At 39.5% G+C, this 18,457-nt stretch overlaps 1 protein-coding gene across 1 annotated transcript in view; it reads right to left on the bottom strand.

Moving 5' to 3' along the window:
• Nucleotides 1-18,457, bottom strand: part of LMTK2 (lemur tyrosine kinase 2) — a gene marked incomplete at its 3' end in the record, with an annotated part of 424,271 nt that continues 405,814 nt past the window's right edge. Inside the window, 2 exon segments of the mRNA XM_053694835.1 lie at nt 1-243; nt 906-1,044. Of these exon segments, the coding sequence (XP_053550810.1) occupies nt 1-243; nt 906-1,044 (382 nt within the window).

The following is an 18,457-nucleotide window of genomic DNA, read 5'->3' as shown; positions in this document are numbered from 1 at the left end:
CTCCTTGTTCTATATCAGAGTCGGTTAAATGAGTAAGGGAGAAGCTTGCTATATTTGCAGGTGAAATGGAGAATCTGGAGTAAGAAGAATTTGTCCAGTTTTGCTCAGGACTCCTGGAGGGAGGAGGCGGCGAGAAGTATTTTGAAGGATTTAGAGAAAGTTTTTGACTGATTAGACTTGTAGGTTTGGCTAAATATGAAGGCTCAGGAGAGGAGAAATCATCATCCCATTCAAAGCCGCCACCTATAAAGAAATAGTGAAAATTCTTAAATTCATTTTGTGCATTTTCATTTTTTTTTCCCCAAGATTTAAAATGGCTGCTGAAAAACATATTTCTACTCATATAATAAGCAGTTCACAAAGTCCTGCAGATAGTAAAACAAATTTCAGAACAATAACTTTATAGTTCTATAGCGTCACCGAGTGTCATTTCAACTTTAACATGATTAATAGAGCTAAATGGTTGCTCATATCGCCTCTACATGCATTTCGATAGAGATGAGTTTGTAGTTACTGGGCAGAAATGAAACCAAGGTATATGATGGATAAGCTTATACACAACCATAGAGGCAGCGGAACCCTAGAAAACATGACTGGTAAGAAGTATTCAGTTTGGTTTTAGCATATCTGGGTAAGTTTAGAAGCCACTAGCCTATTTCAACTGGTTCCATAATAAATGGCAGAGAGTGGGAAGAATCAGTCAGGGAACTGGCAACAATTAAACAGAAAAAGCTAAACTATTTTTTTTAATACAATTTCCATAAAGAATCAGATCACACTTTTTTATCACACTTGATGGCTTACAGGGAGTGGAAGAGAACACTGATACCCACAGAAAGACCAATATTGCCTACATTAAACCAATATAAGTTTAAACACTTTCTGCTGAATGTTTTTTTTCTTGCCTTCTTCATCAGTGGAGCTCTCAGAGTTTGTAATTCTATGAAGGTAACCTGGACCAGATGGTGACGCAGGGCTGTGGCGGCCTGGAACATGGTTGTTTGTATCCAAGGTTCGGGTGCCAAGATCTTTGGTTGGTGTTTCCTAAGAAAATAAAAAAGAAACCATTAGACTAAAATACAGACCGCTCATACTCAGAACACGCCACTGAATTAGTATAACTGATCTATTGCAGTAAACACATACATTGTAAAGATTGGTAATGTGGGGCACACTGCAGTACAGGGGTATTTACTTGCTGGTGCAACTTAAGGCTACTTTACAAGAAGTTTATTTATAAACTTTAAGGATAGGATTTATATGGTGTGGAAACTATTCAAAAAGTTATAAAAACTAATATAATAAATCAATTTATACATCTAAAAATGAATATCCTAAACAATATATGTTTGTATTAGAGTTAGCATATACTTCCCACACTTCTTCAGAACACCTCTTATTCCTCTATATGCCCTCCCCTATATGCTAGTATTCGTTCACATATATGGAGAGGAGAAATAGAACTGTAAATAAATATGATTAAAAAAAAAAGACCATGTGATTAAAAAATAAAAATGTTTACCTAGGTAGGCCAATTTAGATACTTTGGCACCATGTCGAAAACAAGTTTGTGGCAAGCAAACATTTAGTTCTTTTATGATATATTACTTACTATGAGGCTAGTACAAAAAGAATGCAAAACATATGTGAGGAAACACTGACAGCAAGACCTTCTTACCAAACTATGCCTTCAAGAATAAAATAAACATTTCATTTTAGCCTGAGCAATTAGTTCACAAGTAATACCCCCCCCCCCCCCAATAATTTATGCTTACCTGATAAATTAAAGGGACACTAAACTAAAAAGTTTCTTCCATGATTCAGATAGAGAATACAATTTTGAACATTCCAATTTACTTTTATTATCTAATTTGTTTCATTCTTCAGATATCCTTTGTTGAAGAACTATCAATGCACATGGGTGAGCCAATCCCATGAGGCATCTATGTGCAGCCACCAATCTGCAACTACTGAGCCTATCTAGATAGGCTTTTCAGTAAAGGATATCAAGACAATGAAGCAAATTAGATAATAGAAGTGAATTAAAAAAGTTCTTTAAAATTGCATACTCTTTCTATATCATGAAAGATTTTTTTGGGGGTTTCATATTCCTTTAATTTCTTTCATGGTGGTGAGAGTCCACGATCCATTACTCCTGGGAATTACTCTTCATTACCACTAGAGGATGCAAAGATTTGCAAACCCCAAGAACTGTATAAAAACCCTCCCACATCAACAGTACCTCAGTCTAACGTAAAGCAGAGCACAAAGAGAAAGGAAAAGTAATTAGAGACAACAAAATAGGAGCAGGGGGGAAAATAAAAAAAGATGTGCGCAAAGAAGGGGAAAAAAAAAACAACTAAAAACAAAACCGGTTAGGGTATCGTGGACTCTCACCAGCATTATGTAAGAAATCCATTACTCCTGGGAACTAATACCCAAGCAGTGGCATCCACGAGTAATAACAAAGGGTGGGATCTAAACTACATCTTGCTCACATTTTTTTCTGATCTATATCTCTGTCTATTCTTCATGACCGAGCCAATGTCCGCTTTAACTACAGTATCTCTCAAATTAATTGGCTGGTACACATCTCTATCAGATAGTTGGCGATTAATCTCAGAAACATAATATTCCTTACTTTGAACTACTGTGGCTCCTCCCTTATCGGCCGATTTTATCACAATCTGGTTATTTTTAATTTTCAACAAATTATCCCTTTCCTTTCTAGAAACATTGGACACTTTCTGTCTAAAGTTAACTCCTGTGTTGGTATACTTTGATAGTAATAAATTACGTAAAAAAAAAAATACTAACGGCATAAAAGTATCAATGCTCTTATAATATTGGGGAATAAACTTTTTCTTTACTTTCAATTGTAATGTATTTAGTTTCAATAAGCCACCAATATTAGACATTTCTTTGGAATGATTGCATACCAATACATTGCTTTCATCATTTCTAAGGGAAAAGAAAGATTTCAATTTAATGTTTCTAAAGAAACTATAAAGTTCCTGATCTAATTGGAAAAAACAATTTATGTAAGAACTTACCTGATAAATTCATTTCTTTCATATTAGCAAGAGTACATGAGCTAGTGACGTATGGGATATACATTCCTACCAGGAGGGGCAAAGTTTCCCAAACCTCAAAATGCCTATAAATACACCCCTCACCACACCCACAAATCAGTTTAACGAAAAGCCAAGAAGTGGGGTGATAAGAAAAAAGTGCGAAAGCATAAAAAATAAGGAATTGGAATAATTGTGCTTTATACAAAAAAATCATAACCACCACAAAAAGGGTGGGCCTCATGGACTCTTGCTAATATGAAAGAAATGAATTTATCAGGTAAGTTCTTACATAAATTATGTTTTCTTTCATGTAATTAGCAAGAGTCCATGAGCTAGTGACGTATGGGATAATGAATACCCAAGATGTGGATCTTCCACGCAAGAGTCACTAGAGAGGGAGGGATAAAATAAACACAGCCAATTCCGCTGAAAATAATCCACACCCAAAACAAAGTTTAAATCTTATAATGAAAAAAACTGAAATTATAAGCAGAAGAATCAAACTGAAACAGCTGCCTGAAGTACTTTTCTACCAAAAACTGCTTCAGAAGAAGAAAAAACATCAAAATGGTAGAATTTAGTAAAAGTATGCAAAGAAGACCAAGTTGCTGCTTTGCAAATCTGATCAACCGAAGCTTCATTCTTAAATGCCCAGGAAGTAGAGACTGACCTAGTCGAATGAGCTGTAATCCTTTGAGGCGGAGTTCTACCCGACTCAACATGAGCATGATGAATCAAAGACTTTAACCAAGATGCCAAGGAAATGGCAGAAGCCTTCTGACCTTTACTAGAACCAGAAAAGATAACAAATAGACTAGAAGTCTTTCGGAAATCTTTAGTAGCTTCAACATAATATTTCAAAGCTCTAACTACATCCAAAGAATGCAACGATCTTTCCTTAGAATTCTTAGGATTAGGACACAAGGAAGGAACCACAATTTCTCTACTAATGTTGTTAGAATTCACAACCTTAGGTAAAAATTTAAATGAAGTTCGCAACACCGCCTTATCCTGATGAAAAATCAGAAAAGGAGACTCACAAGAAAGAGCAGATAATTCAGAAACTCTTCTAGCAGAAGAGATGGCCAAAAGAAACAAAACTTTCCAAGAAAGTAATTTAATATCCAGCGAATGCATAGGTTCAAACGGAGGAGCTTGAAGAGCCCCCAGAACCAAATTCAAACTCCAAGGAGGAGAAATTGACTTAATAACAGGTTTTATACGAACCAAAGCCTGTACAAAACAATGAATATCAGGAAGACTAGCAATCTTTCTGTGAAAAAGAACAGAAAGAGCAGAGATTTGTCCTTTCAAGGAACTTGCAGACAAACCTTTATCCAAACCATCCTGAAGAAACTGTAAAATTCTAGGAATTCTAAAAGAATGCCAAGAAAAATGATGAGAAGAACACCAATAAATGCAAGTCTTCCAGACTCGATAATATATCTTCCTAGATACAGATTTACGAGCCTGTAACATAGTATTAATTACGGAGTCAGAGAAACCTCTATGACTGAGAATCAAGCGTTCAATCTCCATACCTTCAAATTTAAGGATTTGAGATCCTGATGGAAAAAAGGACCTTGCGATAGAAGGTCTGGTCTTAACGGAAGAGTCCACGGTTGGCAAGTAGCCATCTGGACAAGATCTGCATACCAAAACCTGTGAGGCCATGCTGGAGCCACCAGCAGAACAAACAAACGCTCCTTTAGAATCTTGGAAATCACTCTTGGAAGAAGAACAAGAGGCAGAAAGATATAGGCAGGATGATACTTCCAAGGAAGTGACAATGCATCCACTGCTTCCGCCTGAGGATCCCTGGATCTGGACAGATACCTGGGAAGTTTCTTGTTTAGATGAGAAGCCATCAGATCTATTTCTGGAAGTCCCCACATTTGAACAATCTGAAGAAATACCTCTGGGTGAAGAGACCATTCGCCCGGATGTAACGTTTGGCGACTGAGATAATCCGCTTCCCAATTGTCTATACCTGGGATATGAACCGCAGAAACTAGACAGGAGCTGGATTCCGCCCATACCAGTATTCGAGATACTTCTTTCATAGCCAGAGGACTGTGAGTCCCTCCTTGATGATTGACATATGCCACGTTTGTGACATTGTCCGTCTGAAAACAAATGAACGACTCACTTTAGAAGAGGCCACGACTGAAGAGCTCTGAAAATTGCAAAAAAGTTCCAAAATATTGATTGGTAATCTCGCCTCCTGAGATTCCCAAACCCCTTGTGCTGTCAGAGACCCCCAAACAGCTCCCCAACCTGTCAGACTTGCATCTGTTGAAATCACAGTCCAGGTCGGAAGAACAAAAGAAGCCCCCTGAACTAAACGATGGTGGTCTGTCCACCACGTCAGAGTGTCGTACAATCGGTTTTAAAGATATTAATTGAGATATCTTTGTATAATCCCTGCACCACTGGTTCAGCATACAGAGCTGAAGAGGTCGCATGTGAAAACGAGCAAAGGGGATCGCGTCCGATGCAGCAGTCATAAGACCTAGAATTTCCATGCATAAGGCTACCGAAGGGAATGATTGAGACTGAAGGTTGACAAGCTGAAACCAATTTCAGACGTCTCTTGTCCGTCAGAGACAGAGTCATGGACACTGAATCTATCTGGAAACCTAAAAAGGTTACCCTTGTCTGAGGAATCAACAAACTCTTTGGTAAATTGATCCTCCAACCATGTTCTCGAAGAAACAATACAAGTCGAATCGTATGAGATTCTGCTAAATGTGAAGACTGAGCAAGTACCAAGATATCGTCCAAATAAGGAAATACCACAATACCCTGTTCTCTGATTACAGATAGAAGGGCACCGAGAACCTTTGTAAAAATCCTTGGAGCTGTTGCTAGGCCAAACGGCAGAGCCACAAACTGGTAATGCTTGTCTAGGAAAGAGAATCTCAGAAACTGATAGTGATCTGGATGAATCGGAATATGCAGATATGCATCTTGTAAATCTATTGTGGACATATAATGCCCTTGCTGAACAAAAGGCAGAATAGTCCTTATAGTTACCATTTTGAATGTTGGTATCCTTACATAACAATTCAATATTTTTAAATCCAGAACTGGCCTGAAGGAATTCTCCTTCTTTGGTACAATGAAGAGATTTGAGTAAATCCCCAGCCCCTGGTCCAGAACTGGAACTGGCATAATTACTCCAGCCAACTCTAGATCTGAAACACATTTCAGAAATGCTTGAGCCTTCACTGGATTTACTGGGACACGGGAAAGAAAAAATCTTCTTGCAGGAGGCCTTATCTTGAAGCCTATTCTGTACCCTAGTAAAATAATGTTCTGGATCCAAAGATTGTGAATCGAATTGATCCAAATTTCTTTGAAAAATCGTAATCTGCCCCCTACCAGCTGGGCTGGAATGAGGGCCGCACCTTCATGTTGACTTGGGAGCTGGCTTTGGCTTTCTAAAAGGCTTGGATTTATTCCAGACTGGAGATGGTTTCCAAACTGATACCGCTCCTGTAGGGGAAGGATCAGGCTTTTGTTCCTTATTGTGACAAAAGGAACGAAAACGATTAGTAGACCTAAATTTACCTTTAGATTTTTTTATCCTGTGGTAAAAAAGTTCCTTTCCCCCCAGTAACAGTTGAAATAATAGAATCCAACTGTGAACCAAATAATTTATTACCCTGGAAAGAAAGGGAAAGCAAAGTTGACTTAGAAGACATATCAGCATTCCAAGTTTTAAGTCATAAAGCTCTTCTAGCTAAAATAGCTAAAGACATATACCTGACATCAACCCTAATGATATCAAAGATGGCATCACAAATAAAATTATTAGCATGTTGAAGAAGATTAACAATGCTATGGGAATTATGATCTGTTACTTGTTGCGCTAAAGCTTCCAACCAGAAAGTTGAAGCTGAAGCAACATCCGCTAAAGATATAGCAGGTCTAAGAAGATTACCTGAACATAAGTAAGCTTTTCTTAGAAAGGATTCAATTTTCCTATCTAAAGGATCCTTAAAGGAAGTACTATCTGCCGTAGGAATAGTAGTACGTTTAGCAAGAGTAGAGATAGCCCCATCAACCTTAGGGATTTTGTCCCAAAACTCTAATCTGTCAGATGGCACAGGATATATTTGCTTAAACCGTTTAGGAGTAAATGAATTACCCAAATTATTCCATTCCCTGGAAATTACTTCAGAAATAGCATCAGGGACGGGAAAAACCTCTGGAATAACTACAGGAGATTTAAAAACCGTATTCAAACGTTTAGATTTAGTATCAGGAGGACCAGATTCCTCTATTTCTAATGCAATTAAGACTTCTTTAAGCAAAGAACGAATAAATTCCATTTTAAATAAATATGAAGATTTATCAGTATCAACCTCTGAAACAGAATCCTCTGAACCAGAGGAATCATTATCAGAATTAGAATGATGATGTTCATTTAAAAATTCATCTGAAAAATGAGAAGTTTTAAAAGAGGGTAATGGAACATTACTAAAGGAAATATTATCTGCATTAACAAGTTTGTCATGACATTCATTACAAACAACAGCCGGAGGAACAGATACCACAAGTTTACAACAAATACACTTAACTTTGGTAGATCCAGCATCAGGCAGCAATTTTCCAGAAGTATCTTCTGATTCAGGGTCAATCTGAGACATCTTGCAATATGTAATAGAAAAAACAACATATAAAGCAAAATTGATCAAATTCCTTAAAAAGACAGTTTCAGGAATGGGAAAAAATGCCAACGAACAAGCTTCTAGCAACCAGAAGCAAATAAACAATGAGACTTAAATAATGTGGAGACAATAAGGACGCCCATATTTTTTAGCGCCAAAAGAGACGCCCACATTATTTGGCGCCTAAATGCTTTAAGCGCCAAAAATGACGCCACATCCGGTAACGCCGACATCTTTGGCGCAAAAACGTCAAAAAAATTACGCAACTTCCGGCGACAAGTATGATGCCGGAAATAACAAAGAAAATGTTTGCGCCAAGAATGACGCAATAAAATGAAGCATTTTCAGCCCCCGCGAGCCTAACAGCCCACAGGAGAAAAAGTCAAATTTTAAGGTAAGAAAAAATTGATTATTCAAATGCATTATCCCAAATAATGAAACTGACTGTCTGAAATAAGGAATGTTGAACATCCTGAATCAAGGCAAATAAATGTTTAAACACATATTTAGAACTTTATATAAAAGTGCCCAACCATAGCTTAGAGTGTCACAAAAATAAGACTTACTTACCCCAGGACACTCATCTACATGTAGTAGAAAGCCAAACCAGTACTGAAACGAGAATCAGTAGAGGTAATGTTATATATAAGAGTATATCGTCAATCTGAAAAGGGAGGTAAGAGATGAATCTCTACGACCGATAACAGAGAACCTATGAAATAGACCCCGTAGAAGGAGATCATTGAATTCAAATAGGCAATACTCTCTTCACATCCCTCTGACATTCACTGCACACAGAGGAAAACCGGGCTCCAGCCTGCTGCGAAGCGCATATCAACGAAGAATCTAGCACAAACTTACTTCACCACCTCCATGGGAGGCAAAGTTTGTAAAACTGATTTGTGGGTGTGGTGAGGGGTGTATTTATAGGCATTTTGAGGTTTGGGAAACTTTGCCCCTCCTGGTAGGAATGTATATCCCATACGTCACTAGCTCATGGACTCTTGCTAATTACATGAAAGAAAGTCACATTTGTTTTGAGGGCAGAATGACAAACCTTTACCCAAAACCTCATGGAGATGGATAGTCTCTTCTTGGAAAGAGGATATAGTGGAGAATTGATTGAAAAAGAGATAAAAAAAAAAAAAAAATACTTGAGATTCCAAGAGAAACTTTGCTTAAACCCCACAAAAAAACAAGATTAAAAGAGAAGAAAAATGAGAGGCTAGTATTTGTCTCTAGGTATAATGAATTGAGTTTTCAAATTCAAAGGATCATTCAAAGACATTGGTATATATTGAAAGATTGTAATCCCAATATATTGGAGTTTCAGAACTTTCCAATGCCCGCCTACAAAATAGGGATGATGTTGAGAGATACTTTAGTTAAAGCGGACGTTGGCTTGGTCAAGAAGAATAGGCAGATATATATATCTGAAAAAAATGTGGGCGGTTATCCCTGCTTGGGTTGCTCAAACTAACAGCATAAAGGCACCAGTTTTTGTACATCCTCAGACAGGTCGCAAATTTTGGATAAAAGATATTTTTACATGTAATACTGATTATGTTATTTATCTGCTTAAATGCCCATGTGGGCTTATTTACATTGGGGAAATGACATGTAAAGTTAGGGATAGGATAACCGAGCATAAGTCTAGTATTAGGAGAAAAAATTTAAATCCCCTGTAGCTACACATTTTATGCAAGCAAAACATGGAGCTAATGTTACAAATAATAGAACATGTTTCTCCTTTTAGACGGGGGGGGCGCAATAGAGAGCAATATCTCAAACAGAGAGAAACTTTTTGGATTTTCTATTTAAATTCTCTAATATAAATGGGAATGAATAAGGATTATGACCTGTCAGTATTTTTATAAATTGGTCTTTTTATAAATTAGTCTTGATATTTGATGTGATGCCTCTAATATCTGTGTGTTAATTTTGAAAATGTAATATGTAACCAATGAAAACTACAACCAAATTGCCAAAGAAATACATTTTCTGTACAGCATAGAACCAGCAAAATGAACACAGACTACTCGAGTAATTCTAAGGATTAAGCCATAAAGGAGGATCAACAATGTCCCAACTTGTATTGTCAGAAAACATAACCTTATCCAAAATAAGAAGAAACTTAATAAAGAGCAGAAACAGGAGAAATAGCTAAATTAAACAAAAAACTTCCAGAAAGAAGTTTAATATCTTAATATCCACCTGATGCATAGGCCCAAAAGGAGGAACCTGCAAAATTCTTAAGTCCAGATTAAGTTACCAAAGAGGAAAAATTACATAAGAACAGGCTTAATTCTAGGCCAGGCAAGGACTAAATCATGAATGTCAAAAAGATTAGCAGTCTTCTTACGAACCATAAAAAAAAAAAAAGGACAGAAATCTGATCCTTCAAAGAACAGGTGGATAACCCTTATCCAAACTTTCTTGCTATTTTCACAGGATATCTAGAATTTCAAAAAGAATGCCAAGAAATAAAGGCCTTCCAGACCTTTAAATAACAATTCCCCTAGTCACAGACTTACAAGCCTGAATAAGAAAACCAGTAACTAAATGAATAGTTGAAAGAAAGTGGATTTCTGATTCTATCTCCATGTCATCAAGGCGAGATTGGTAAAATTCTAATAGAAAAAAGGACCTTAAAAAAAAAGTTCTGTTTTCTTGGTTTGGACGTCTATCTGCGATCAAAATGTCTGTGTTGCCAAAGATTTTATACTTATTTTGGTCCCTACCGATAGGCATCACGAATTGTGATCTAGACAATCTCCAAGCTTGCATTAATAATTTTATAAGAGGGACTAAAAAAGCCAGAATTCCTAAATCAATATTTATGAGACATCGGCAACTGGGAGGCATGGGCGCACCAAATCTTAGACACTACTTCCAAGCAGCTAGGTTAGCCCAAACTACTCTCCTTAACAAAATGGAAGATAAGATAAGATGGACCACGTTGGAGTCAGACAAACAAACTATATCCTCAAGAGCTGGCTCTGTGGGACCCACATAGAGCTCAAACCCAAAAACTTAAATTCCCAATTACAGATTACATGCTCAAGACTTGGTCCACTCTCGTTTCATCTCTCAAAATTATCCCTAACAGATCACTCAAGACCCCCCTAAAGGTAATCATACCTTCAGAACAAATCCCAGAAATACAGAAGTGGGAAAATAGAGGTCTTTATAGGATTGCTGACCTAGTAGACAAAGGCAAATTAATGACACACACACAACTTCAGGATAGACTGTCTCCTTCCAAATTACATTGGTTTTTATATCTTCAGATATCCTCCATCATACAAAAATACCTACCTTCAATGACTGGCCACACATACACACTCCCTTAGAAATAATTTGTAGCTCCTCATCCAGACCCAGAAAAACTATTTAACAATTATACCAACTAATTCAATCTTCCACACAAATCACTAAAACAAGCCTTCAGCTTAAATGGGAGGCCGACCTCAATACAGAAATTGATATTTCCGACTTGAATAACTTAATATTTAATGCGAGTAAAGGCCTGTTAAGTGCAGACATGCCTTAAAACAATCTTTAGATGGTATCTCGCCCCAATTATCACCTCTAATTCCATTAAAAGGGGTGTCCAAACTTTGTTACAGGGGTTGTGAGGTTGAAGGCACATACAAACATATGTGGTGGGACTGCTCTTACTCTATGCTAATCTGGAATAAATTTTCACTCCTTTTAAGTAGGATACTAGCTAGCCCCATTCAGCTGTCGATGAGCCAAGCTCTATTGAATGTACGCTTAAGGCAATTCAATAAAGACATTAATCAATTAATCATATTTATTTCAAATATGTCTGCACAGGCAGCAATTCTACAAGACACTCAAAGCTTTTCACAAAGTCTGGTTTTACTGGATCACACATGAATCCATATAATACTATTTGAATTGACATTAGACCCCATATAGCAGAGATCTCATATGCCTTTATACATCCGTTGATTAATCATTATATTATCCATATTGTTGGAAATTCCACTGGGTGTGTCCTGGTTGGGAGGCACTCTTTCCTTATTCTTCTTCTCTCCCTCTTAGCTTCGTCTCTTCCCCCTTTGATTTTCCAAACTCTTTTTCTGTACTCCCTTTGTATTCAAGACCTACATTAATTTCTCGGTTAAGATGGGAACGTGGGTGTGTCCTTACCCCACTTAGGTTCCCCAGGCTGTTATTTAAGGAGTAAACAAACAATTATTTCCATTTATATAGCGATACAAACGTAAAGGTCTTAATTGCTTTTAGGAAGTCTGAGTTACTGTCTACTAAAATTGGTCTCACTGAAATGTCTGTCATTAAGATGCCACGTTTTATGTGAAGGTCTTGTTTATTCTTTTGTATTGTTTAAATATCAATAAAAAATATTTCAAATAAAAATAGAAGTTCTGGATACAAAGGAACTGGACATCAGAACCAAAGCCACATACCAAATAATGCAGGAGCAAATAGAAACACCAAAGCTCTTCCTGCCAAAGCTTGAAAATCATCCTGGGATGAATGACCAGGGGAGGGGAAAAAAAATACTGGTATAGGCTAGCCAGAATAACCACTGAACTACCAAAGCATCCACAAACACAGTTCAATGATCACTGGACCTTATACAGTATACAGGAAAATTAAGAATTAACGGGAAGCCATCAGAAATATATGGTGAACCCAAAGATCTATAATCTGATATAACATAACAATGAAACGACCACTCTTCCAGGCAGAAAAAAATAAGCTGGAAAAAAATAAAATAAAACACGCATTCCAGTTATTAAGTCCTAGAATAAGAACAGCAGACTGCAATAAGCTTCTGCCTAGGAAATTATTTAAAACCCTATTCTCAATTACAGATAATTCAGAATCTGAAGACAACTGCTGTGCTAAACTATCCAACCAAAAAGTAGAAGCAGCAGCAACATCAGCCATAGATATAACAGGTCTAAGAATATAGCCAGAAGGTAAATATGCCCTTCTTGGATAAGATTCAAGCTTCCTATCTAAAGGATCCTTGGCTACAGGTAAAGGATACAATTTCTTAAAACTAGAAGGGTTAAGAGAGGTACCACGCTTAGACCATTCTTTAGCAATCACATTAGAGATAGAGTCAGGAATAGGAAATACTTCAGGAGTAATAACAGTAGTCTTAAATACAGAATTTAGACAATAGCTTTATCATCAGGAGATTTAGACTCCTCAATACCCAAATTAAACAAAACTTCCTTTAAGAGAGAACGAATATATTCTAACTCAAATTAAAAAAGATGATTTGTCTATATCAGCCTCTGACGTGGCACCCTCTGAATCAAAGGAGACCCCATCAGTAGAGGATACGTCGGTATGCTGAAAGTCAGAACTTAATTCACTAAGTTTAGGAAAATGTTGCAAATTATTTGAAGGCAAAATAGCAGTCACTGCCTTCTCCAAAGCTATAAAATCTTACATTTCTGCAGTAACGCTATGTACATTTAGACTTAGATGGAATAACAGTGTGTATTTGTACTCTGATATATTTAACAATTTGTTAAACAAGAGCCACATAATAGAGCTGAATAATTTTGATCAGCTTAATTACAACATGCATACTTAGCTTTGTTAAATACCTGTTTAGGCAACTCAAATCCTATGGTAACCATCAGAGGCAGGTTCAATATATAACAACTTTACTTAAAAAGTGCCCAATCCATAGCGGAGTGTGTCTTATATAATATATATTAAAAGTATATACTTACTGTGTAAGACACCCATCCACATATAGCAGACAGCCAAACCAGTACTGAAACATATCAGCAGAGGTAATGGTAGAGGAGTATAATATCGATCTGTAAAGGGAGGCAGCAGATGAATCCTCACGACCGAATTTACAGAGAGCCCTAGAATAGACTTCCCATAGGCGAAAACATGGTATCATCAGGCAATACTCCCTTCACATGCCTCAAACACTGTACTTAGAGAGGAACTGGGCTTTAATATGCTTAGAAGCGCCTTTCAGAGAAGAAATCAAGCACATCATGATTCACCACCTTCTAAGGAGGCAAAGTTTGTAAAACTGAGGTATGAGTGAGGTGTATTAATAGGCATTTGAGGTTTGGGAAACTTTGCCCCCTTCTGATAGGAATGTTTATCCCATACATCACTAGCTCATGGACTCTTGCCAATTACATGAAAGAAATATACTTATAGAAGTTGAATCTGGTACATATCATAATTTATTAAAAAAAAAAAAAGAAAAAAGAAAAAAAAGGTCAAAAGTGCTAAGGACGTTTGATCAATAAGCCTTACACATTTATTCATACGGTACATATAATATATAATCAGCAATATCAAGCAATCTGCTAATTGTGCAAACAGATAATAATGCACCTCAATTCAAATAACTCCCATCAATCTATGGCTAGGTGTAAACAACAAGCTCGGCTCTATACCATGCAAAGCATAGTCCCAAACCAACTGATTTAATATAAACAATCCAAATGATGACTCCTATTATTTCTGGGTTGCATATAAGCCAGGAGTAGTTGTAAACTTATACTGTCCTGAAAGAGTGAAAAGTAAAAAAGTCTGTAGACGTCCTTCAAGTTAAGGGCATGACCATAAAAACATTATGCTTACCTGATAATTTCATTTCCATCTGTGGGAGGAGAATCCACTGCTTCATTCATTACTTGTGGGAATTAAGAACCTGGCCAAGAGGAGGCGGCAATGAGACCGCAGCCAAAGGCTTAAATAACTCCCCCACTGCCCTCATCCCCCAGTCATTCTACCAAGGGAACAAGGAACAGTAGGAGAAATAGGGTATAAATGGTGCCAGAAGAATAAAATTAAATTTAGGTCCGCCCACCAGAGCAAACTGGCAGGAGCAGTGGACTCTCCTCCCACAGATGGAAATGAAATGATCAGGTAAGCAAAATTTATGTTTAATAGGAGGAGGGTCCACTGCTTCATTCATTACTTGTGGGAAGAATTACCCCAAGCTCTAGAGGACACTGAATGAAAAAAATGGGAGGGCAAAGTAGGCGGACCCCATACCGAGGGCACCACACCCTGTAGAACCTCTCTCCCCAAAACAGCTTCCGCCGAAACAAAAACATAAAATTTGTAAAATTTTGCAAAAGTATGCAAGGAAGACCAAGTAGCCCCACTTACAAATCTGCTCCACAGAGGCCTCGTTCTTAAAGGCCCAAGAAGAGGCCACAGCTCTAGTTGAGTGAGACATAATCCTGAGGAGGCTTATGTCCCGCTGTCTCATAGGCCAAACGGATAATGCTGCTCAACTAAAAGGACAGAAGTCAAAGAGGCCCTCTGCCCCCTACGCTTCCACAAACAAAGACGAAGTCTGTCTGAAATCCTTTGTGGCCTGAAGGTAAAACTTCAAGGCTCGAACCACAGCGAAGTTATGAAGTAACCTCTCTTTGGGCGAAGAAGTGTTAGGACACAAAGAAGGAACTACTATCTCCTGATTGATAGTATGATCTGACACCACCTTGAGAAGAAAATCCAACCCAGTGTGAAGCACAGGTTTATCGGCGTAAAAAAAACAGGTAAGGGGGTTCAAATTGCAAGGCCGCTAACTCCGAGACTCTGCGAGCCGATGCAATAGCTAAAAGAAACAGAACCTTCCAGGAGAGAATCTTAATGTCAAGAGCATGCATAGGCTCAAACGGAGCCCACTGCAAAACCTTAAGAACCAAGTTCAAGCTCCAAGGAGGAGCAGAAGGTCTAAATCCCGGTCTAATTCTGGACAGAGCCTGAACAAAGGACTGAATATCAGGAAGCTCCGTTAGCTTCTTGTGTAACAGCATCGATAAGGCTGAAATCTGTCCCTTTAAGGAACTAGCGGTAAGGTCCTTATCCAAACCATCTTGAAGAAATGCTAGAATCCTGGATACCCTAATCTTGTGCCAGGGATATCCACATTCCTCACACCAGGATAAATAGGTCCTCCCCACCTTATGGTAGATGCGACAAGTGACCGGTTTCCTGGCCTGAATGAGAGTATCAATCATTCTCTCCGAGAACCCTCTCTTGGCCAAGACTAGGTGTTCAATCTCCATGCAGTAAGCCTCAGAATCGAGATTTTGGTGAAGAAAGGGACCCTGAACTAGCAGATCTCTGCGACAGGGTAACCTCCATGGAGGAGACGACGACATTCCAACCAGATCCGCAAACAACGTCCTCCGTGGGCACAACGGAACAATCAGATTGGTCGAGGCTTGCTCCTGTTTGATTCAGGCCACCAATCGAGGGACAAGTGGCAATGGTGGAAAGATGTAAATTAGGTTGAACTCCCAAGGCACCGCCAAGGCATCCATCAGCTCTGCCTGGGGATCCCTGGACCGCAACCCGTATCTGGGCAGGTTGAAATTGAGTATAGACGCCATGAAATCTATTTCCAGCTTCCCCTATCTGATGCATATCTCTGCAAACACCACGGGATGAAGAGACCATTCCCTCGGATGGAACGATTGTCTGCTGAGGAAAACCGCTTCCCAGTTGTCCATACCCAGGATGTGGATCGCTGAGAGAGAACAGTTGCGAGTCTCTGCCCATTCCAGAATCCAAGACACCTCCCTCATGGCTAGGGAGCTTCTCGTTCCCCCTTGATGGTTTATGTACGCCACCGAGGTAATGTTGTCCGTCTGGAACCTGATGAAACAGGACGACCCCAAGAGGGGCCAAACCCACAGAGCTTTGAATATTGCACGTAGTTCCAGGATATTTATCAGTAGGGTCAACTCCTCTTGAGTCCACCTGCCCTGTGCCCTTCTGGTACCCCAAACAGCTCCCCATCCTGATAGACTTGCATCCATGGTAACAATCTCCCAGGATGGTCTCAAGGAGGATGTCCCCTGGGCCAGCTGCCCCAGACGGACCCACCAAGAAAAGGATTCCCTCGCTCGACTGTCCAGAGAGATCTGTTGTGAAAGATCTGAGTGATCGCCGTTCTATTGTCTCAACATGCATAACTGCAGAGGTCTTAGATGGAACCTGGCGAAACCATGAGTCCGATCACCTCCATACACCTGGCCACAGATGGCCTTGAGGAGGTCTGAAGGGCAAGACAGCTGGACGCGATCTTGGAACGCCTCTGATCTGTCAAGAATATTTTCATAGCTATGGAGTCTATGATCGTGCCCAGGAACTCCACCCTGTTGCTGGGAACCAGAGAACTCTTTCCCTAGTTTATCTTCCATCCGTGGGATTGAAGAAGAAAAACAGTTGTCCTCCACAATACTGTAGGACGGAGCCTGAACCAGGATATCGTCCAGATAAGGGGCTACCAAAATACCTCTGTCTCTCGCTATCGCAAGCGGCGCTCCCAGGACCTTCGTAAAGACTCTTGGGGCAGTCGCCAGACCGAACGGCAGGGCCACAAACTGGAAGTGTTGGTCCAGAAAGGTGAATCTTAGGAACTTGAAGTGGTCCCTGTGGATTGGCACGTGAAGGTAAGCATCCTTCAAGTCTATTGGTTGTCATAAATTGCCCCTCTTTAACTAGGGGCATAATCGATCTGATTGTCTCCATTTTGAACGATGGAACCAACAGAAACTTGTTTGGGCACTTTAGGTCCAGAATCAGTCTCTTTCTTTGGGACCACGAAAAGGATTGAATAGTACCCTAGACTCCTTTCTGCTAGAGGTACTGAAACTATTAATCCGAGAGAGGAGAGATCCCTCACGCACTCTAGAAATGCGTCTCTCCTCTCTGGTCTTGAGGATAGATTGAAAAAGGAGGAATCTGCCCCTGGACGAATGAGTCTTGAACCCTATCCTGTAACCCTGATTGATAACCTTAGAACCCAAGGATCCGGTACGTCTTTCATCCAAGCCTCTGCGAACAGAGATCCAGAGACGGATCGGGGGCCACTCCTTCATGCCGACTTTGTCTTGGAGGGCTTCTTGCTCTGCTTGGACTTGTTCCAAGATTGAGCCAGCGTCCAAGATTCCTTAGACTGCTCGGTCTTCGCAGCAGGCTGCTGGCGTTGAGACTTGACCGAGCGAAAAGGGACGAAAAGTAGAGCCCTTAGGCTGCGGAAGGAAAGCACCCTTGCCTCAAGTGACCGTGGATATGACAGAGTCCAGACCTGGACCAAAAAGAACCTTCCCCTGAAACGGGAGAGATGGTAATCTAGACTTGGAAGTCATGTCCGCAGACCACGACTTTAACCACAGCGCCCTACGGGCTAGAACAGAGAAACCTGAAGTCTTAGCATTCAGGCAAATAACCTGCATATTTGCATCACAGATAAAAGTTTGCGACCCTTAAGGCCTTAATCTTTTCCTGTATTTCCTTGAGGGGAGTCTCCACCTCGACCATAGCTGACAGTGCGTCATACCAGTAGGTAGCCACTGCAGCGATTGCCCCTGCCGGTTGGAAAACAAACCCTGTGAGTTGGAACATCTTTCTCAACATGGATTCTAGTTTCTTGTCCATGGGCTCTTTGAACGACGAACTATCCTCAAGAGGAATAGTCATCCGCTTAGCGAGCGTGGAGATAGCACCATCCACCTTAGGAATGGCCCCCATAGCTCAAACTGACAGCACGGGACAGGAAACAGATTTTTAAAAGAGGTAGAGGGAGAAAAGGATGAGCCAAGTTTCTCCCACTCATTCTTAATAATAGTATCCATCTTTACAGGAACTGGGAAGGTATGAGGCACCACCCTGTCCTCGTAAACCCTATCTAGTTTA

The sequence above is a fragment of the Bombina bombina genome, chromosome 11, assembly GCF_027579735.1.
Source record: "Bombina bombina isolate aBomBom1 chromosome 11, aBomBom1.pri, whole genome shotgun sequence".
NCBI classification, from domain to species: Eukaryota; Metazoa; Chordata; class Amphibia; order Anura; family Bombinatoridae; genus Bombina; species Bombina bombina.
This window is presented reverse-complemented; position numbering and strand designations above follow the sequence as displayed.